Source organism: Oncorhynchus mykiss, chromosome 3 (assembly GCF_013265735.2).
Source record: "Oncorhynchus mykiss isolate Arlee chromosome 3, USDA_OmykA_1.1, whole genome shotgun sequence".
Taxonomy (NCBI): domain Eukaryota; kingdom Metazoa; phylum Chordata; class Actinopteri; order Salmoniformes; family Salmonidae; genus Oncorhynchus; species Oncorhynchus mykiss.
The window spans coordinates 27,565,753-27,587,866 of NC_048567.1; the positions used below are offsets into that span (position 1 = coordinate 27,565,753).

The following is a 22,114-nucleotide window of genomic DNA, read 5'->3' on the forward strand; positions in this document are numbered from 1 at the left end:
ATATTGAAGAAATGGAGACAATCTCTAACATCCAAAGGACACCGAGACAGAGGGACAGGGACGGCGGGTGACATGCATACCCATAGATAGTTTAACCTGACATCAAGCCCTCTAGACTGAGGCAACTAGAAAATGTAATTTCCTAGAGAAAATGTATGCTTGCGCGTCTTGCATTATTTATGGTTGTGAAACAAGTTGTAGTGGGTGTAAAATAAAGCTTGTAGGCTTACTATTATCCCTAGTAGGGGTAGTGTTGATGACTTCAGTAGTAATGGTACTGATGGTAGTAATAGGGTTGCCATAGGCATATGGGTTAGTTAGTGCCCTTGCTGAAATCAAGAACACTAATGCCATACTTATTACATTTGCCTCCCACTGGCACCTGTAGCACCAACACCAAAATCTATGACAAAGGGAACATCATAAGAGCAAGCTGATAAACTGTGGAAGAGAAAATGTACCATTTAGCCGACTGTTCATAAAAACATCAACATTCAGACCACTAGGGGTCAGTGTTTTTAGACAGGGGATCATGTAGACCTCCCTCTGTAGTAGTAGGGTCTTGATGCTGCCTCCTCTGTGAAGCGTATCAATTATATTATGCCGGACCATATACAACAGACCCTGGCCAACCTTAGTGGGCTTAGCTCAACACGGCTAGAAGTCCCAACGGAATTTTTTTTATTATTTTTTTTTTTTATTATTTAACTAGGCAAGTCATTTAAGAACAAATTCTTAATTATAATGACGGCCTACCCCGGCCAAACCCTAACCCGGGCGACGCTGGGCCAATTGTGCGCCGCCATATGGGACTCCAAATCACGGTGGGATGTGATACAGCCTGGAATCAAACCAGGGTCTGTAGTGACGCCTCTAGACCGCTGCGCCACTCAGGAGCCCAGTGAAATGCCCAGATAGCTGCTCAGTTAGTGGCAGTAGTCCCTGCCCAGCTCCCTGGACATACACTACATGATCAAAAGTATGTGGACGTTGAACGTCTCATTCCAATATCATGGGCATTCATATGGAGCTGGTCCCCGATTTGCTGTTCTAACAGCCTACACTCTTCTGGGAAGGCTTTCCACTAGACGTTGGAACATTGCTGCGTGGACTTGCTTCCCTTCAGCCACAAGAGTATTACTGAGGTCAGGCACTGATTTTGGGCGATTAGGCCTGGCTCGCAGTCGGCATTCCAATTCATCCCAAAGGTGTTTGATGGGGTTGAGTTTAGGGCTCTGTGCCCTAGACATAGTTGGCACTATGCATTTGGGCTGGTAGTGTTTTCCTGGAATTCGCCATACTCATATTTTTCCATCGGACAGCCAGATGGTGAAGCATGATTCAACACTCCAGAGAACGCATTTCCCATTTCTGGCCATGGAAGCTCATTTCATGACGCTCCCGACAAACAGTTCTTATGCTGACGTTGCTTCTAGAGGTAGTTTGGAACTAGTGAGTGTCGCAACCGAGGACAGATGTTTTTTTTACGCGCTACACGCTTCAGCACTTGGCGGTCCCGTTCTGTGAGCCTCTGTGGCCTACCACTTCGCGGCAGAGCCGCTGTTGCTCTTAGACGTTTCCATTTCACAATAACAGTACTTACAGTTGACCGAGGCAGCTCTACCAGGGCAGAAATTTGACAAACTGACTTGTTGGAAAGGTGGCATCCTATGACGGTGGCACATTGAAAGTCACTGAGCTCTTCAGTGACCATTCTACTGCCAATGATATTGCATGGCTGCGTGCTCGATTTTATACACCTGTCAGCAACGGGTGTGGCTGCAATAGACAGATCCACTCACTGGAAGGGCTTTACACATACTTTTGTATATATAGTGTAGTCCCATGGTCGAAGCGTGACAGGAGACAACCTGAAAGCAAGCCAATTAAAGTTTGACAGTTTAACAAATTTCCCCTGTCTCATGGCTAGAACTTCCACCAAAAGGCAACAGTGAGGCGAATGTGGTAAAAATGCAGTGAGTAAGGCAGGAAGACAAGTTGACCAGCATGCTGCACAACAAGCATCAGCGGAGGTCTTGACCATGGCCATTTGTCCCGTCAGTGAGGTCCTTGTCCGATCCTCAACAAGCCTCACTGGCCACCGAGATCAGTGCCCCGTGACACACCAAACACCAAATGTTGTCCGTTTCCCATAGTTGGCGGCAGACGTGTGAGAACTGGTTAAGACTGTGGATAAAGATTTGGATTTGGACTTTTCCAATTCGAGAGGCCCCAGCCACACCTGACGAGCTTCAGGATAACTTAAACCATGTCGACATTGCCATGGTTTCTTTGAATGATATACTTCTATTCAGGGAGAATGAGAAACTTTCAGAGACCCAATTAAGGGCATTGGCCCTTTGTGAGAAACTCTGCAGTTTTCATTCCCTGTCTACCAATGCAGAGGACACATACCAACTCCACCTAGACACGAGGTTATTAGCATTCTGGTCTTCTCATTCTTAACAGAGAATGCAACCGAGTCTACTTTGGGAGCAATAAACTCTGAAACCAGCAGCATATTTGTGAACAATCTGTTGTCCCACATGGAGGATTAATCTTCTTTGTACTCTGTGAGATCGGTGATGGACTCTGATGATATCACTATTAGTGCTAGAACTGGGTCCTCTTGGAGTCTCCCTATTATGTCGCATCACTAAGTTTCAGGCTAAGGCTGTGAGTGCGGTAACCGAGATGCTCATTAGTTCATCTACAGAGTCCAATTTATTTATTAGTTACCAGTCATACTCTGTCAGCTGCACTGTCTGTTCAACATGGAGAGGAGTCGGACTTATCGGAATGTTTATCCATTACCTGCAAAGACTTAAGTAATCTGTCCCCAAACTTGTCAGTGCTGACCAGATTGAGGCTGTGATCTCAGAGACCGGTCTTGACCACCAGACCAGGCCCAAGTTCCCCAAGGGTTGGTTCCGCTCTGCTGCTGCTAGCTTTTATAACAATGTGATTGTCAAAGTTCATCTTTCCCAATGACACTATTGATCTCAGACTAAGTCAGGGATTCAGATCATTCCCTGCTCACAAACAGTGGTTTGGGTTCCATGTTCTGCAGCGTTGGAACGGTGTTCAACCATGATGCCTCTGTTGAGATATACATCACAGCACCACTGAACAACTCCCCTGTGTTACGTCTGAATGAGACAAGATGTGTGTCTGATCACACAGTGGGCTCAGAGAGTGTTGAAGACCAGTATAATTCTATCCTGAGTTGCACCTCTTCCACCATGCCCATAATCCCATACGACCAGCCAACATCCCCATTACTAGCCTCACAGTTAAGCCAGAGAAAGCTAGTGTTGGACGTTTTGACAGCACAATGAGTAGAGAGAGCCTGGACAAGGAGCTGAAAGCTATCCAGAGCACCTCCTCATCTGCAAGTATCACTGATTTTCCCACATCTAAGGGAACACCCTCCCTCACGGACAGAACCCGTCGGGTCATTAAAGCACTGTAGAAAAGAGCTAGAAGTGGCACAACCAGCCTTGTCTCCCAGTCAGAGGTGTTAGATAAGGTCACCAGGGTTGTATGTTGGCAGCGTGGGAGGATGCAGCTTCAGCTGAGTGAAAGCTTCAGGCCCTTCTCTCCACAGGCATCCGCCGTCCATTCATAGACTACCTGGTGGAGCAGATCTGCAGCTTCCTTCTGCAGGACAGCACCCCAGTGTCTTCAGTGGCCTATAGATCTAAGTCTGATTCTGCTCTCCTGAGCAGAAGGCAGATAGGTGAGCTCCAGAGGGAGCCATAGGCAGAGAGATAGTCTATGCCTTCACAGAGCAGTCTGACTAGACGCGAGCTAAGTTGACGTTGTTTTGTTCTTTTTGGCTTTTTTCTGCCTGCAAACACGCTGGATGATTCAGAATCCATTGAAGAGCTTGAGCAATTCATTGACGAGAGATACGTATGAACTCAAAGTAACATGTCACTGGTTTCAGAGGATTCAAGCATTGTTAAGGACAACCAACAAACCCCAAATCAACAAAACAAACCAAAACCAGGTTGGCCAAGCGGTATCAACGATGGAACCTAACCATCCCTTAGTAAGAGTGGAGAGTGGGGAGAGGTTTACTGATATGGATGTTGACTTGTTAAAATCCATCAATGAAAGGCTTGCCAAACTTGATATCTTGGATATATACGAGAGGACATCAATAGAATTCAGTCTAGAATTCAGCCAACGTCAGATTGATGATCTAAGGAAAGAGAACATGGTGCTGAAAGGTACTGTAGACTCTATTCATAGCAAGGTGGAGGTGGTGCAAAGGGAGAACAAACAACTTAAAGAAACATTGCTTGATGTACAGTGTCGATCAATGTGGGACAATCTAATATTCTCAGGGATACCGGAGAATGACAACAGTAGAGGCTGTGAGGACACTGTCCGAGACTTTATGTCAACTCAACTGAAACTGCCCACTGATGTTGTGCGTAATGTCACTTTCTCCAGAGTCCATAGAATGGGTAAAGCCTCTGGAAATAGGCCATGGGCTATTATTGCATGTTTTGACAAATTTAAGCAAAAGGAAATGACGAAGAACATGGGGAGAGAACTCAGAAACAGTGATTTTGGAATGAATGATCACTTCCCCACCGAGATCAATGAAAGGAGAAAAAAATGTATCCCATCATGAAGGAAAAGCGTAGCCTGAATCAACGAGTCTCCATGGTGATGGAGAGACTTTAATCAACTGGCAACTGTATCAGGACTCTAGAGTAACTCCCTGGCTATTTTAATGTAATGTTCAAATCTGAGTTTGTGTTGTAGTGTACAACTTCAACTATAATGAATATATGCTCTATTGATCTCCACTATAATGAATGCATGCTCTATTGATCTCCACTATAATGAGTACATGCTCTATTGATCTCCGCTATAACGAATACATGCTCTATTGATCTCCACTATAATGAATACATGCTCTATTGATCTCCACTATAATGAATACATGCTCTATTGATCTCCACTATAATGAATACATGCTCTATTGATCTTCACTTGATAAGGAAAGGGCTGCATATAGCTCAGATTAATGTATGTCGCCTTCCTAACAAAATACATTAGGTTTTTAACTTGGTCAACATAAATAATATTCATATTTTGGCTTTGACCGAAACGCATTTAGATGCATCTGTAAATGATGGGCAAATGAACATTCAAGGATATTGTCTACTGAGAAGGGACAGGAATAGGAATGGTGGGGGTGTAGCTCTGTACATTCAGAATCATATACCTTTTAAGAGACCACGCCCAATTTTTCAGTTTTTGATTTGTTAAAAAAGTTTGAAATATCCAATAAATGTCGTTCCACTTCATGATTGTGTCCCACTTGTTGTTGATTCTTCACAAAAAAATACAGTTTTATATCTTTATGTTTGAAGCCTGAAATGTGGCAAAAGGTCGCAAAGTTCAAGGGGACCGAATACTTTCGCAAGGCACTGTATGCAGAGAACTGTGGTTTGAAACAAATGGTTAATGATACGACTAGATCATCAACTAGGTTGGGTCATCGTTCAGACACGTGCATTGATCTGATCTTCTGTAATATACAATTGCAATGCTTAAAAGCCAGATCAATACCAGTGGGCTGGACAGACCATAATATTGTGTCCATAACCATGAACTCCGAGGTTCCAAAGAAACCCCCAAGGATTGTGGTCAAGATACATTTTTAAACATTTAATCATGAGCTATTTCAAAATGATTTGGCTGCTGTACCTTGGGAGCTGATTTATCTAGAGGATGATTTAAATCACACTACAGAATGTTTTATTGATTTGCTCACTGAGGTAATGAACCATCATGCCCCAGTAAGAAAGAGTACAGTTGGGGCTCGTCCGTCTCCATGAATTGATGATGAACTGGGTGAGGCTTTTCTCAAAGAAATATGGCAAAAGTCTTAGCAGCCAATTTAGAACTAGAAATTGATGAACAGAATTATAGAACATTATGTAATTATGCAGTTAAATTGAATCGTAGGGGAAAAAAATATTTTACAACAATGCTTTTATTGATTGTAAAAATGATTCTTATTTAAGAGGTATGGAATACAGTTAAGGGCTTACTTGGTACATTTATCTCATCATGCCCATCTAGTGTGGAGGTTGGCGGGAGAACAATAAGAAAACCAGCTGATATTACCAATCATTTTGCAGATTTTCTTTACAAAGAAAATGTATTTACTGAGCAATAATGTAAACACACATTCTTCCAAACAAGCTACTGTCCAATGGATTGATGGTCATATTATGAGCAACAAGACCTGCTCTTTTAGTCTACAAATGGTGTCAGTAGAGGAAGTGTTAAACCTATTGAAGTCATTACCCAATGGTAAATCTACATGGACAATTTTTTACTTCGCTATGGTGCTCCCCAGATTGCAGCTCCACTACAATACATATTCAATTGGTCACTGGAAAAGGCGATGTTTGCAAATGTATGGAAGCATGCTAAACTGTGTCCTATTCCGAAAGACAGCAAAGAACCCATTACTCCTGCCAAGTCAACCAATTAGTCTACTCCCTTCACTCAGTAAGATATTGGAGGGTATTGTGAGTAGACAAATATGATCTGATTACAGCCAATCAGCATGCTTATCACAAAAACCATTCCATTACCACTGCATTGGTTGACATGACTGACCAGTGGTTCAATGCTATGGATAATGGCAGGTTTGTTGATGTACTATTTTTAGATTTTAGTGCAACATTTGATTTAGTGGATCATGAAATAATTTAGACAAAATTAATGCATTATGGTTTTAAGGAGGTAGCATTGAATTGGGTACAGTCATATCTAACTGACAGGAAACAGTCCACCTATATCAATGGTTCATTTTCTTCCCCTCGTGCTTTAAACTTTGGAGTACCGCAAGGCAGCTGCCTTGGGCCACTTCTTTATTTAATATATACAAATGACCTTCCTTATACCTTATCTGAAACTCAAGCTACTATATTTGCAGATGATACTACAATTTATACAGCAAGACAATCGGTTCAACAGGTGCAGCAAGCTTTACAAGGAGATTTGGAGCATATCAGGGAGTGGGTTTGCTGGAACAAACTTGTTTTAAACACCAAGAAAACCAAAGTTATGTTGGTCTGTTCCACTAGGAAAAGGCCAACACAGCATGGGATACAATAAGTATGGGAGGAGTACAAATTGAGGAAGTGGCAGAAACTAAACTACTAGGGGTGCAGCTAGATAACTGCTTATCATGGTAATCTCAAATAACTCATCTATGTAAAATAAATATTAAAACAGCATGCATGATCAGGAGGATAGCTAAATATTTACCAGGAAAGATTCTTAAGCAAATAACACAAGCATTAATTGAGAGTCAGGTGAAATACTGTTCTGTGGTGCATCAGCAAGTGAAATTAGGAGGCTGCAGATTGCACAGAACAAAGAGGCAAGGATTGTTTTAAGGTGGAGATAGGGTTCTTCTGTTGTAGTCATGCGCAATGCTCTTGGTTGGTCATCAATCAACAAGATAATTGAAAAAAGCATGCTTATTTTATTTCATAATATACATCATTTAAAATGGCCAAACTCTATTCACAACGGAATTCAGTTAGTAAGAGACAGACATTCAGTAAATACCAGGAATAGATTGTCCACCATGTTATCCAGAAAGAAAAGAGAAATAGGCAAAATAACATTTCGATTTAGAGCAATAAAGAAATGAATAATTTAACTGAGCAAACCAGAAACCTTTCAATATATACATTTAAACAACACTTTAAAACCATTTAAATGTAATACATAGGAAAGTTGTGCTGGACTATGGTAGATGAAGAACACATATATATTTTTAGACTGTTATTTATCAGGTCAAAATGTTACTGTATTATGTCTGTTTGTATCAGTGTGTTATATGTGAAAATGTGTTTGTATTATCAATTGTATTTTAATGTTTAAGGACTCTTGGAAGATTAGTCCAAGTGAGGATTAAAAAAGATCCAAATCAAATCAAATCTCTTAAATCCTTTCTAGAGCACTTGCTCAAAGACCTCGTTTCTCCTCATGATCCCAACCAGAGCGAGCGATCCAGTGGTTCCAGGGTTCAGGCCGTCGCCAAACCTAGCCTCCCCACAGCCTCCCCACAGCCAAACCAGAAACAACTGTGAAGAGCAAGAAGATGTCCTTTCTTCAAATAAAAGGGTAGTGTACATTTCCTTTGATTATCCAGAATTAGTTCACATTGTGTGCATGTAATCCGTATGGGTAACTGATGAAGTCAAGAGAAAATGTCAATTCCGGAAAATAGCAGAATAAATTGTCAGGTTATATTTTATGTTAATTGTCTTCCTCTGTTTACATGTAAACAATCAGAGTGGCAACAACGTGGATCCATGCCCCTGCTGTTGCTGTGGACTATAACAGTGAATATCAGCATTGACCTCTCTCTCTTTGAGGCAATATTCTCTACATGCACATACAATAGGGACATTATTCAAAATGTCTTACCATCCTGTGGTATGGTGTTGGTGATGTTTAATTAAATGAATACTGAAAATAACAAAAGAGTGGTAGTGTTAATATTTATTTCAAACCCTAAAGCAATTACCACCTTCATCTGATCATCTGTCCAGGTGCAATACATACAGTATTTGCTTGACTGATATTCTAAAGAAATGTTCTGGTTTTCATTCTCCAGGGCTACGACACAACAGATGACACCAGCACTTGAAGAGAGTTTTTCCCGTGTGTATCAAAAATGGTCCACCACCCAAAGGACATCCAGCCGACGTGACACAACTAACGGAAGCATTGGAGTCAATATGGGCCAGCATCCCTATGGAACACTTTCAACACCTTCTAGTCCATGCCCGAACGAATTATGGCTGTTCTGAGGGCAAAGGTTAGAGGGGGGGATCCGTATTAAGGTGTTCCTAAAGTTGATCGTTTATAGCCGGTGTCACGTCTTGGACCCTACCATTTATTTGTCAGTGTCTTATGGATGCATTTGGTCATGCGTGCACATGGAGGTGTGTACGGGGATGGACATGTGTCTAGGCGGGTGGATGTGCATCTGTTTGTCCGCGCGGATGGACATGGGCTCAGTAGGCCCAGAGGGTAACGTGGCACCTTACTTAGGTGTCTGAACATCTTTGACAGTATAGATAATTGTTTGAGAGTGGATCTCTATGTATTCGAAGGGATGCTGTTGTTATGAATGTGACTTGGGTCTCTACTCTTTATTCAGCATTGATGTTGACTGATATGTATGAATTTCAATATCTTTCCTGCAACAACAACGAAAAAGTACCCTAGCGTCATCCTTGAGTAATGATTCCACAATAGAAAATAACTCAAGTAAAGGTCAACCAGTAGAATACTACTTGAGTAAAAGTCTAAAAGGTGTTTGGTTTTAAATATACTTAAGTTCCTTAGGAATGTAGTGAAGTAAAAAGTCAACATTGTCAAAAAATTGTTTTAAATAAAGTACAGATACCCCAGAAACCTACTCAAGTAATACTTTCAAGTATTTTTTACTTAAGTACCTTACAACACTGGCAATTAATGTAGGAATGATAATTGAAAACAGCGAGTGTCTTGAAAATACTGTTTCATCCAATGTAGGGTTCTAGCAGAAGTCTGGAATTGTTTCCTTTTTGAAGGACATTTGTGTGCCTGGCACAGTATCCATACAAATTAATTAAAATGCATGAATATTCAGTCAGGAGTAGGAGCTGGAACAAGGGAGTAGGAGTTACAGTAGGAGTTACTCCCTGTTACTCCCCTAGCACCTACCATACTGGACTGTGAAAAGGGAAGAACTGGTTCAACACTTACATACAGTATCTATTTTAAGTGCCGGTATGCATTGAGTTTGTCCTTCAACCAGGAAATATTAGGCAAGAAAACAGAAACACATCAAGCTGACCTGACTTTTGTATTACTGAATAACCTGGATGCTTCTGTTTTAGTTGTCATGTTTGGCATGACAACAAGTTGAAATGAGTGCTACAACGGAATCACTGGCACCCAGGCAAGTGATACAATCAACAGTAACCGTGAGCTCAAGGTTTGACTAGCCAACTGAGCACTGGAATTTGGCTATGTTTAGAATGTCTGATAATATCAGGTACAAAATAATGAACGGAAGAGATTGACAGGAAAAGGATACAGTATTACGTAATATAGGACGCCGCCACAGAAATAGACTCCATGTCTCATTGTACAGTAGTACAGAACCATACAGAGAGGGTTCAAATGTTTCATGAAAGGTTTGCATATTTTGATAGCGATTCAAACCTTCGGTAAACTAAATGGCGCAGAGTCAAGAGAGTTAAGAGACGGAAGAGCAGCTACTGCTGTGGATACATTCTCTTGTGAGTAGAATGCTCCTCCTTTTCTCTTTCTCCTTTTGCTTTCCAACCTGTTTTGTTCTCATCTACAGTGCCTTCGGAAAGTTTTCAGAACCTTTGACTTTTTCCACATTTTGTTACATTCCAGACAGGGTTGGGTAAGTTACTTTCTAAATAAAATCTGTTACAGTTACAAGTTACCTGCCCAGAATTGTAATCAGAAACGTAACTTTTGCATTACCCAAACTCAGCAACGTAATCTGAAGAGACATTAAGAGACATTAGAAGAAGACAAAAATGTATGTCACCAATTGAACAACATCTATTGCAGGATAAATCAATGTTAAAGTTTATATAGCTGGCCATACTGTATAGGGATGCTACATTTTACTTTATGGGTTGGGTATGTAGGCTTCTTCTAACCCATCCCTTTCTACTACATATAATAATACCATTAAATGATATCTTTACATTAAGAACCAAAGTCTATCAGAATTCCAGTCATTCCAATAAATGTTATACCCCTTGATCTTCAAGAACAGGATTTGGAAATATGGTATAGACTAGCCAAATTGTTTTCCCTGAGCATGACCCCAAATGTAAGGACTTATTAGCCAGCCCTACTCTGTTGTTTATGATTTTGTTGTCATGGAGGACTGATTGGGCTCGTTGATTCGAGATGAAAAATAAATGCTGCGCTCATGGAATTGCTTTGCCAAGAGTGTGCAAAACTGTCATCAATGCAAAGGGTGGCTACTTTGAAGAATCTAAAATCTAAAATATATTTTGACACTTTTTTGGTTACTACATTATTCCTTATTTGTTATGTCATAGTGTTGATGTCTTCACAATTATTCTACAATGTCGAATCAAGTAAAAATAAAGAAATACCTTTGAATGAGTAGGTGTGTCCTGACTTTTGAAGGCTACTGTATGTATAATTTATATATCCAAGAATGGATGTAGCAACTACAGATTGCCCATTTAAGTATATCAAAAGTGTGCAAGTTTGAGCATGTGTCTATTAGGCCTATGGATATTTTTGTTTTTATCAGCATGAATTAGAAAAAAAAAGCCCCACTTTTAAAAGCCCCACTTTTATTCCATAGGCTGGGTTCTGCACTATGTAGCTGTTGTAAGAGCGCATTTTTCAATGGCTGTCCACTGGTTTCAAAAACAGGGATTGATAGGCCGTTTAAACTTCTTGAATTCAACCATTATTGGGTTCAAATACACATTTAGATTTGTGAACAACCATCCACAACAACCACAAGGCGCAAATAGCTAAGTGAGAGAGCAGCAGTGTGATGCCCATCAATGCGCTATGTAGATATCAATAATAAGTGATATCCGTATCGTCGTAGACTACACCACTACTGCAACTTTACTTCCAAGCGTTTATTCAAATTGGATAACCTTTGGATGCCGACAGCAGTCACACCATTGGAAGACATAGCTTGGACTATAGCCTACAAACGCCTATTCCTGCTCATTTCCCGCGGTCCATCAAACGCATTTGATGTAGCATCATAATGGTCTGATCAGACTCGCTCAGGTGGAACAAACTTAAACTTGCACCATTTTTCAATGCTGATTTGAATGTCATTGAGAAAACGGAAAAGTGTCAAAGCTTTTTTTGCGCAAACATCCTTTCTAAATGTAAAAGTAATCATCTAGCTTTTCAAAAGTATCGGTAGTCTGATTACAATATTTTTGCAGGTAATGTAATGGATTACAGTTCCGTTTTTTGCACATGTAATCCACTACTCCCCAACCCTGATTACAGCCTTATTCTAAAATGGATTAAATACAGAAAAAAATCCTCAGCAATACACAATACCCCATAATGACAAAGCAAAAACAGGTTTTTAGATATGTTTGCAAATTTACATAAGTATTCAAACCCGTTGCTATGAGACTCGAAATTGAGCTCAGGTGCATCCTGTTTCCATTGATCATCCTTGAGATGTTTCTACAACTTGATTGGAGTCCACCTGTGGTAAATTCAATTGATTGGACATGCTTTGGAAAGGTACACACCTGTCTATATAAAGGTCCCATAGTTGACCGTGCATGTCAGAGAAAAAAATTAGTTGTGTCGAGGCACAGATCTAGGGAAGGGTACCAAAACATTTCTGCAGCATTGAAGGTCCCCAAGAACACAGTGGCCTCCATCATTCTTAAATGGAAAAAGTTTGGAACCACCAAGACTCTTCCTAAAGCTGGCCACCTGGCCAAATTGAGCAATTAGTGGAGAAGGGCCTTGGTCAGGGAGGTGACCATGAACCCGAGTCTGATATAGCGCTAGAGTTCCTCTGTGGAGATGGGAGAACCTTCCAGAAGGACAACCATCTCAGCAGCACTCCACCAATCAGGCATTTATGGTAGAGTGGCCAAACAGAAGCTACTCCTCAGTAAAAGGCACTTGGAGTTTGCCAAAAGGCACAGAAACAAGATTCTCCGGTCTGATTAAACCAAGACAAACTCTTTGGCCTGAATGCCAAGCGTCACGTCCTGAGGAAACCTGGCATCATCCCTAAGGTGAAGCATGGTGATTGCAGAATCATACTCTGGGGATGTTTTTCAGTGACTGGGAGACTAGTCAGTATCAAGGGAAAGATGAACGGAGCAAAGTACAGAGAGATCTTTAATGAATTCCTGAGCGCTCTGGAGCAGGTTCTCAGACTGGGGTGAAGGTTCACCTTCCAACAGGACAACAGCCCTAAGAACACAGCCAAGACAATGCAGGAGTGGCTTCGGGACAAGTCCCTGAATGTCCTTGAGTGGCCCAGCCAGGGTCTGGACTTGTACCCGATCGAACATCTCTGGAGAGACCTGAAAATAGCTGTGCCGCAAAGGTCCCCATCCAACCTGATAGATATTGAGATGATCTGCAGAGAAGAATGGGAGAAACTCCCCAAATAGAGGTGTACCAAGTTGTAGCATAATACACAAGATGATTCGAGGCTGTAATCACTGCCAAAGGTGCTTCAACAAAGTACTGAGTAAAGGGTCTGAATACTTATGTACATTTTATATATCCGTTTCTTATAAATTTGCAAAGATATCTAAAAACCTGCTTTTGCCTTGTCAATATGGGGTATTGTGTGTAGATTGATGAGGGGGGGAGGACAATTGAATACATTTTAGAATAAGGCTGTAACATAGCAATGTGGAAAAAGTCAAGGGGTCTGAATACTTTGCGAAGGCACTGTAAATGGAAAGTGTGGCCTATGTCAAAAACTCCTCTAGATGCGTAGTATTGTTATATATGTTGGTCGCCAAAGAACCATCTTTAAGGGGAAAAAATGATGTCAAGACCGTTGAAACACATTTTATGTATTGTTAGGTCCTAATTATTAGAATAAGAACTGGACGGACACTAAAACAGGTTTATTAATCCCAGAGGATCGAACAGCTGAATCGACATAAACACGTTTCCTCCTGTGGTAGTATACATGCAGTGCCTTGCGAAAGTATTCGGCCCCCTTGAACTTTGCGACCTTTTGCCACATTTCAGGCTTCAAACATAAAGATATAAATGTATTTTTTTGTGAAGAATCAACAACAAGTGGGACACAATCATGAAGTGGAACGACATTTATTGGATATTTCAAACTTTTTTAACAAATCAAAAACTGAAAAATTGGGCGTGCAAAATTATTCAGCCCCCTTAAGTTAATACTTTGTAGCGCCACCTTTTGCTGCGATTACAGCTGTAAGTCGCTTGGGGTATGTCTCTATCAGTTTTGCACATCGAGAGACTGAAATTTTTTCCCATTCCTCCTTGCAAAACAGCTCGAGCTCAGTGAGGTTGGATGGAGAGCATTTGTGAACAGCAGTTTTCAGTTCTTACCACAGATTCTCGATTGGATTCAGGTCTGGACTTTGACTTGGCCATTCTAACACCTGGATATGTTTATTTTTGAACCATTCCATTGTAGATTTTGCTTTATGTTTTGGATCATTGTCTTGTTGGAAGACAAATCTCCATCCCAGTCTCAGGTCTTTTGCAGACTCCATCAGGTTTTCTTCCAGAATGGTCCTGTATTTGGCTCCATCCATCTTCCCATCAATTTGAACCATCTTCCCTGTCCCTGCTGAAGAAAAGCAGGCCCAAACCATGATGCTGCCACCACCATGTTTGACAGTGGGGATGGTGTACAGCTGTGTTGCTTTTACGCCAAACATAACGTTTTGCATTGTTGCCAAAAAGTTCAATTTTGGTTTCATCTGACCAGAGCACCTTCTTCCACATGTTTGGTGTGTCTCCCAGGTGGCTTGTGGCAAACTTTAAACAACACTTTTTATGGATATCTTTAAGAAATGGCTTTCTTCTTGCCACTCTTCCATAAAGGCCAGATTTGTGCAATATACGACTGATTGTTGTCCTATGGACAGAGTCTCCCACCTCAGCTGTAGATCTCTGCAGTTCATCCAGAGTGATCACGGGCCTCTTGGCTGCATCTCTGATCAGTCTTCTCCTTGTATGAGCTGAAAGTTTAGAGGGACGGCCAGGTCTTGGTAAATTTGCAGTAGTCTGATACTCCTTCCATTTCAATATTATCACTTGCACAGTGCTCCTTGGGATGTTTAAAGCTTGGGAAATCTTTTTGTATCCAAATCCGGCTTTAAACTTCTTCACAACAGTATCTCGGACCTGCCTGGTGTGTTCCTTGTTCTTCATGATGCTCTCTGCGCTTTTAACGGACCTCTGAGACTATCACAGTGCAGGTGCATTTATACGGAGACTTGATTACACACAGGTGGATTGTATTTATCATCATTAGTCATTTAGGTCAACATTGGATCATTCAGAGATCCTCACTGAACTTCTGGAGAGAGTTTGCTGCACTGAAAGTAAAGGGGCTGAATAATTTTGCACGCCCAATTTTTCAGTTTTTGATTTGTTAAAAAAGTTTGAAATATCCAATAAATGTCGTTCCACTTCATGATTGTGTCCCACTTGTTGTTGATTCTTCACAAAAAAATACAGTTTTATATCTTTATGTTTGAAGCCTGAAATGTGGCAAAAGGTCTCAAAGTTCAAGGGGGCCGAATACTTTCGCAAGGCACTTTGGGTGGAGTTTCCTCCTGTGGTAGTATACATACCCCACTTTGGGTGGAGTTTCCTCCTTATAGCAAAACAATGTATGTTTACCGCTAGGCAGAAAGCTAAGTGACATGGGCAATAAACAGTTCCTCCCCTTATAAGTACTGCCACATGTGACCGTTTTCCCTGTATTTAACCCCTTCCAAGCTTAATTATGGCACCCCTCATGTCTCTATTCTAACTAATGCTTAGGAATAGTTAAAGCTCAGAAATCCAAACCCATAAGTATATAGCTAACAATAATATACTGTAGTTGTTTTTGTTGCTGTTTGATTTTTTACAAATTAATCAATAGCATTTCGCCATCAAATCCCCTCAAATACATTAGAGGGATATGCCTCTGCCCCTGACAATGTGAGTGATAGAGTGCAAGTTTCAATGCTGTTACACACTCTTTCTCCTCAGCATTGTAAAATCTAAATGGCTCTGCAGATGTGATGGAAACACAGCACATCCTGGTCTGGTGTATTTGTCTGATCCTGGCCCTCTGTGAGTTTTTTTTTTTTTGTCAGTAAGCTATTGCAGTGCAAAAATAACTTTATGGTACAGTAATGTGTACATAAGATGTACAGTAATTCCTTGTCTATCTTCCTCAGTGCCGCACCTCCACCAGTGCCTGTCAGTGCATTTCCAGAACAAGGATCTCCTTTATGTGGCTCTGGGGAGAGACCTGGTCCTGCAGACCCAGTTCCAGATTACACCAACAGAGAAGATCGTCATGGTGATTTGGGACTACAAGACTGAGAAGGGTCAGGGACAGGTCAGGCTGGCCGATCACCAAGATTCACCTGGCAATCCAATAGACCAGAAGGGGGCCTTATTTAGGGTGGAGAATATAAGTTCATCTAACTATGGAGTCTACATCATCACTGTGACTAACCAGATGGGGAACGAGGAAGCAGCAAAGATACTTGTTAGAGAGAGTGGTGAGAAAGTTACACCAATAATTCTGGTCACTACCTAGATTTAGTTTGGGTCATATACTGTGCAATCTAATAAAGTCCCATTACCTTGACATTATCCTCGGTCACAGGCTTTCACCTCACCTTCCGAACAATGTGAGTGAAGCCTCGGTACAGAGGCTACCCTTATGTGCAGAACTATATATAACTATATTTGGACTATTTGTTCTGCCTAACTTTTTCTCTCCCTCCCTCTCGCCTAGTTGCTGCTCCTGTGGCGTCTCTGTCCCTCCAGTGTGAGGTGGCTAATGACAGGGCACAGTGGGACAGCCCAGTGGTTTCCTGGTTGGTGGATGGGGTAGAGGTCTCCAATCAGACAGCCAATCTCTCTGCAGATGGCAGGAACCTATACATGTCTGGAATGAAGGGCCACAACTACACATGTGTGGTCAACAGCAGCCTGGGGACTAGTGTTACACACTACATCACTGGTATACATGCATTATGATCATTTATTATGACTATTTTGAGTTTTTTCAGTCTTTCATGCTTCTTTGCTGTGGCCTAGATTCTCCTACACCATCCCAAAGTAACCAATCCTGTGAGACTTGGTGTGTTGTAATATTGGCCACCATCGTCATCATCATCATCATCATCATAGTGATTCTAATGAAATGTGGATGTCTCTCCTGGTAAGATTACACAACATCTCCCCGGCTTGTCTTTTACAGTAATACATGAATAAACGACTGCTATTTTGTTTGGTACACGTACACTTTTCACATTGCTGTGTGTTATTAACAGGAGATGCAAACAGCGGAGGACGAATGGGATTATATGACTTTAGGAGGTCCCTCGCGTTCCATTATCAGTCGTATGACATTTTGTTACACACTGAACGATCACACAAGTCTTTGGCACAGATGGGCACCTGCGGAGATGGTATGATATGAGAAGTTTAAATGTAATATTCTATTGCAGCATGTCACTCTGCCAGACACCAATGATCATTCCTATTAAGAGATGTGGCCCTATTCCGCATCAATAAAATATATTGATATGCCTTTTTATCAAATTAAATTGTATTTGTCACATGTTTAGCAGATGTTATTGTGGGTATAGTGAAATGCTTGTTATTGGTGTATTTGTATGCTGATTTGTGGTATTTGATGCAGTGTCTACACGTATATTTTGACTTATTATATCTTTGTATCTTTTTGTTAAGTACTGTATGCCATCACATGTATAAGTTAAAGTTAAACCTAAACCTACAATTGTGATGCCTATGTATGATATAAAGCAAATGGAAAAATGCACACTTTGCTACAAACTCAGCAAGAAAATAAACCTCCTCTCACTGTCAACTGCGTTTATTTTAAGTAAACTTAACATGTGTAAATATTTGTATGAACATAACAATATTCAACAACTGAGACATAAACTGAACAAGTTCCACAGACATGTGACTAACAGAAATAGAATAATGTGTCCCTGAACAAAGGGGGGGGGGGGGGGGGGGGGGGGGGGGGGTCAAAATCAAAAGTAACAGTCAGTATCTGGTGTGGCCACCAGCTGCATTGAGTACTGCAGTGCATCTCCCCCTCATGGACTGCACCAGATTTGCCAGTTCTTGCTGTGAGATGTTACCCCACTCTTCCACCAAGACACCTGCAAGTTCAGACAGGTGACCCTCAGACCCTTCGATCCAACAGGTCCCAGACGTATTCAATGGGATTGAGAGCCGGGCTCTTCGCTGGCCATGGCAGAACACTGACATTCCTGTCTTGCAGGAAATCCCACACAGAATGAGCAGTATGGCTGGTGGCATTGTCATGCTGGAGGGCCATGTTTTTTATTTAACCTTAATTTAACCAGGTAGGCAAGTTGAGAACAAGTTCTCATTTACAATTGCGACCTGGCCAAGATAAAGCAAAGCAGTTCGACACATAGAACGACACAGAGTTACACATGGAGTAAAACAAACATACAGTCAATAATACAGTAGAAACAAGTCTATATACGATGTGAGGAAATGAGGTGAGAAGGGAGGTAAAGGCAAAAAAAAGCCATGGTGGCAAAGTAAATACAATATAGCAAGTAAAACACTGGAATGGTAGATTGCAGTGGAGGAACGTGCAAAGTAGAAATACAAATAATGGGGTGCAAAGGAGCAAAATAAAATAAATACAGTAGGGAAAGAGGTAGTTGTTTGGGCTAAATTATAGGTGGGCTATGTACAGGTGCAGTAATCTGTGAGCTGCTCTGACAGCTGGTGCTTAAAGCTAGTGAGGGAGATAAGTGTTTCCAGTTTCAGAGATTTTTATAGTTCGTTCCAGTCATTAGCAGCAGAGAACTGGAAGGAGAGGCGGCCAAAGAAAGAATTGGTTTTACCTGCTGGAGCGCGTGCTACAGGTGGGTGATGCTATGGTGACCAGTGAGCTGAGATAAGGGGGGACTTTACCTAGCAGGGTCTTGTAGATGACATGGAGCCAGTGCGTTTGGCGACGAGTATGAAGTGAGGGCCAGCCAATGAGAGCGTACAGGTCGCAATGGTGGGTAGTATGTGGGGCTTTGGTGACAAAACTAGTCTAACTAAATTAGACTGCATCCAATTTGTTGAGTAGGGTATTGGGGGCTATTTTGTAAATGACATCGCCAAAGTCGAGGATTTGTAGGATGGTCAGTTTTACAAGGGTATGTTTGGCAGCATGAGTGAAGGATGCTTTGTTGCGAAATAGGAAGCCAATTCTAGATTTAACTTTGGATTGGAGATGTTTGATGTGAGTCTGGAAGGAGAGTTTACAGTCTAACCAGACACCTAGGTATTTTTAGTTGTCCACGTATTCTAAGTCAGAGCCGTCCAGAGTAGTGATGTTGGACAGGCGGGCAGGTGCAGGCAGAGATCGGTTAAAGAGCATGCATTTAGTTTTACTTGTATTTAAGAGCAATTGGAGGCCATGGAAGGAGAGTTGTATGGCATTGAAGCTTGCCTGGAGGGTTGTTAACACAGTGTCCAAAGAAGGGCCAGAAGTATACAGAATGGTGTCGTCTGCGTAGAGGTGGATCAGAGACTCACCAGCAGCAAGAGCGACATCATTGATGTATACAGAGAAGAGAACCGGTCCAAGAATTGAACCCTGTGGCACCCCCATAGAGACTGCCAGAGGTCCGGACAACAGACCCTCCGATTTGACACACTGAACTCTATCAGAGAAGTAGTTGGTGAACCAGGCGAGGCAATCATTTGAGAAACCAAGGCTGTCGAGTCTGCCGATGAGGATGTGGTGATTGACAGAGTCGAAAGCCTTGGCCAGATCAATGAATACGGCTGCACAGTAATGTTTCTTATCGATGGCGGTTAAGACATCGTTTAGGACCTAGAGTGCGGCTGAGGTGCACCCATGACCAGCACTGAAACCAGATTGCATAGCAGAGAGGGTATGATGAGATTCGAAATGGTCGGTAATCTGTTTGTTGACTTGGCTTTCGAAGACCTTAGAAAGGCAGGGTAGGATAGATATAGGTCTGTAGCAATTTGGGTCAAGAGTGTCCCCCCCTTTGAAGAGGGGGATGACCGCAGCTGCTTTCCAATCTTTGGGAATCTCAGACGACACGAGAGGTTGAACAGGCTAGTAATAGGGGTGGCAACAATTTCGGCAGATAATTTAAGAAAGAAAGGGTCCAGATTGTCTAGCCCGGCTGATTTGTAGGGGTACAGATTTTGCAGCTCTTTCAGAACATCAGCTGACCGGATTTGGGAGAAGGAGAAATGGGGAAGGCTTGGGCGAGTTGCTGTGGGGGGTGCAGTGCTGTTGACCGGGGTAGGGGTAGCCAGGTGGTAAGCATGGCCAGCCGTAGAAAAATGCTTATTAAAATGTTCAATTATAGTGGATTTATCAGTGGTGACAGTGTTTCCTATCTTCAGTGCAGTGGGCAGCTGGGAGGAGGTGTTCTTATTCTCCATGCACTTTACAGTGTCCCAGAACTTTTTTGAGTTAGTGTTGCAAGAAGCATATTTCTGCTTGAAAAAGCTAGCTTTGGCTTTTCTAACTGCCTGTGTATAATGGTTTCTAGCTTCCCTGAAAAGCTGCATATCACGGGGGCTGTTCGATGCTAATGCAGAACGCCATAGGATGTTTTTGTGTTGGTTAAGGGCAGTCAGGTCTGGGGAGAACCAAGGGCTATATCTGTTCCTGGTTCTAAATTTCTTGAGAGGGGCATGCTTATTTAAGATGGTTAGGAAGACACTTTAAAAAAATAACCAGGCATCCTCTACTGACGGGATGAGATCAATATCCTGTCAGGATGAGCCTGCAGGAAGGGTACCACATGAGGGAGGAGGAGGTCTTCCCTGTAACGCACAGCGTTGAGATTGCCTGCAATGACAACAAGCTCAGTCCGATGATGCTGTGACACACCACTACAGACCATGATGGACCCTCTACCTCCAAACCAATCCCGCTCCAGAGTACAGGCCTCAGTGTAATGCTCATTCCTTTGATGATAAACGCGAATCTGACCACCACTCCTGGTGAGACAAAACCGCGACTCGTTAGTGAAAAGGACTTTTTGCCAGTCCTGTCTGGTCCAGCGATGGTGGGTTTCTGCCCATAAGCGACGTTGTTGCCGGTGATGTCTGGTGAGGACCTGCCTTACAACAGGCCCACAAGCCCTCAGTCCAGCCTCTCTCAGACTTTTGTGGACAGTCTGAGCACTGATGGAGAGATTGTGCGTTCCTGGTGTAACTCCGGCAGTTGTTGTTGCCATCCTGTACCTGTCCCGCAGGTGTGATGTTCAGATGTACCGATCTTGTGAAGGTGTTGTTACACGTGGTCTGCCACTGCGAGGATGATCAGCTGTCCGTCCTGTCTTAGGCGTCTCACAGTACGGACATTGCAATTTATTGCCCTTGGCCACATCTGCAGTCCTCATGCCTCCTTGCAGCATGCTTAAGGCACGTTCACTCAGATGAGCAGGGACCCTGGGCATCTTTCTTTTGGTATTTTTCAGAGTCAGTAGAATTGCCTCTTTAGTGTCCTAAGTTTTCTAACTGTGACCTTAATTGTCTACTGTCTGTAAGCTGGTAGTGTCTTAATGACCATTCCACAAGTGCATGTTCATTAATTGTTTATGGTTCATTGAACAAGCATTGGAAACAGTGTTTAAACCCTTTACAATGAAGATCTGTGAAGTTATTTAGATTTTTACTAATTATCTTTGAAAGACAGGGTCCTGAAAAAGGGCCGTTTCTTTTTTTTGCTGAGTTTAGAAACACAGCATTCTGGATGAGGGAGGGAAAGCATAGCACCAACTATTTCATGAAATAGCGCCATCCACTGGCTTGTTTTAGAACTTCCTCTATTCATAATATCATTCAGAGGCGCAACTTTGATTTTAGAAGTGGGGGGGACATTTTTTAAATTTTTATCCAGTCGGATAAAAGATCCAAACAGCCTACCCAACCGCTCGGAGGCGTCTGCATGGTCATAAAGCACACCGTTGCCTCATTTTGTATCACATTCCAATGATAAAACTGCGGGGAATACAAATGCAATTTCAGAATGTGTGTGTGTGTGGGGGGGGGGGGGGGGGGGGCATGTTGCGCCCCTGATTTAATTTATGGATGGTCATTCACAGAGGACGTGAATTGAAAATACTCTACCGTATTGTTAATTGTTGTTCCAAATGTTGATAAGACTTTTTTTTACCAAATTAAAGTTGTACTCCAGTCACCTTTGCACCTGATTTACTTAACAAAAGGCACTAGGTGGTCC

At 42.1% G+C, this 22,114-nt stretch overlaps 1 protein-coding gene across 2 annotated transcripts; it reads left to right on the forward strand.

Annotated features, from left to right (window-relative positions):
- Positions 1 to 10,058: 10,058 nt before the first annotated feature.
- On the forward strand, positions 10,059 to 17,704 carry LOC110516883. 2 transcript variants are annotated; one of them, XM_021595197.2, is made up of 6 exons: positions 10,059 to 10,349; positions 15,844 to 15,927; positions 16,035 to 16,364; positions 16,604 to 16,831; positions 16,909 to 17,032; positions 17,145 to 17,704. In XM_021595197.2, exons 2-6 carry the CDS (start codon positions 15,876 to 15,878, stop codon positions 17,179 to 17,181), a joined length of 771 nt encoding a protein of 256 aa, XP_021450872.2. In that variant the 5' UTR covers positions 10,059 to 10,349; positions 15,844 to 15,875; the 3' UTR covers positions 17,182 to 17,704. The 2 variants fall into 2 exon arrangements, with proteins under 2 accessions (XP_021450872.2, XP_021450878.2); XM_021595203.2 differs by having other exon boundaries at positions 10,349 to 10,483.
- Positions 17,705 to 22,114: the final 4,410 nt, after the last annotated feature.

Excerpts from the sequence above, each read along its gene's own strand:
- LOC110516883 (XM_021595197.2), top strand. The coding sequence starts at position 15,876 with ATGGAAACACAGCACATCCTGGTCTGGTGTATTTGTCTGATCCTGGCC. Across the intron at positions 15,928-16,034 it reads TTGTCTGATCCTGGCCCTCT|TGCCGCACCTCCACCAGTGC; the intron begins GTGAGTTTTTTT and ends TATCTTCCTCAG. Across the intron at positions 16,832-16,908 it reads TGTTACACACTACATCACTG|ATTCTCCTACACCATCCCAA; the intron begins GTATACATGCAT and ends GCTGTGGCCTAG.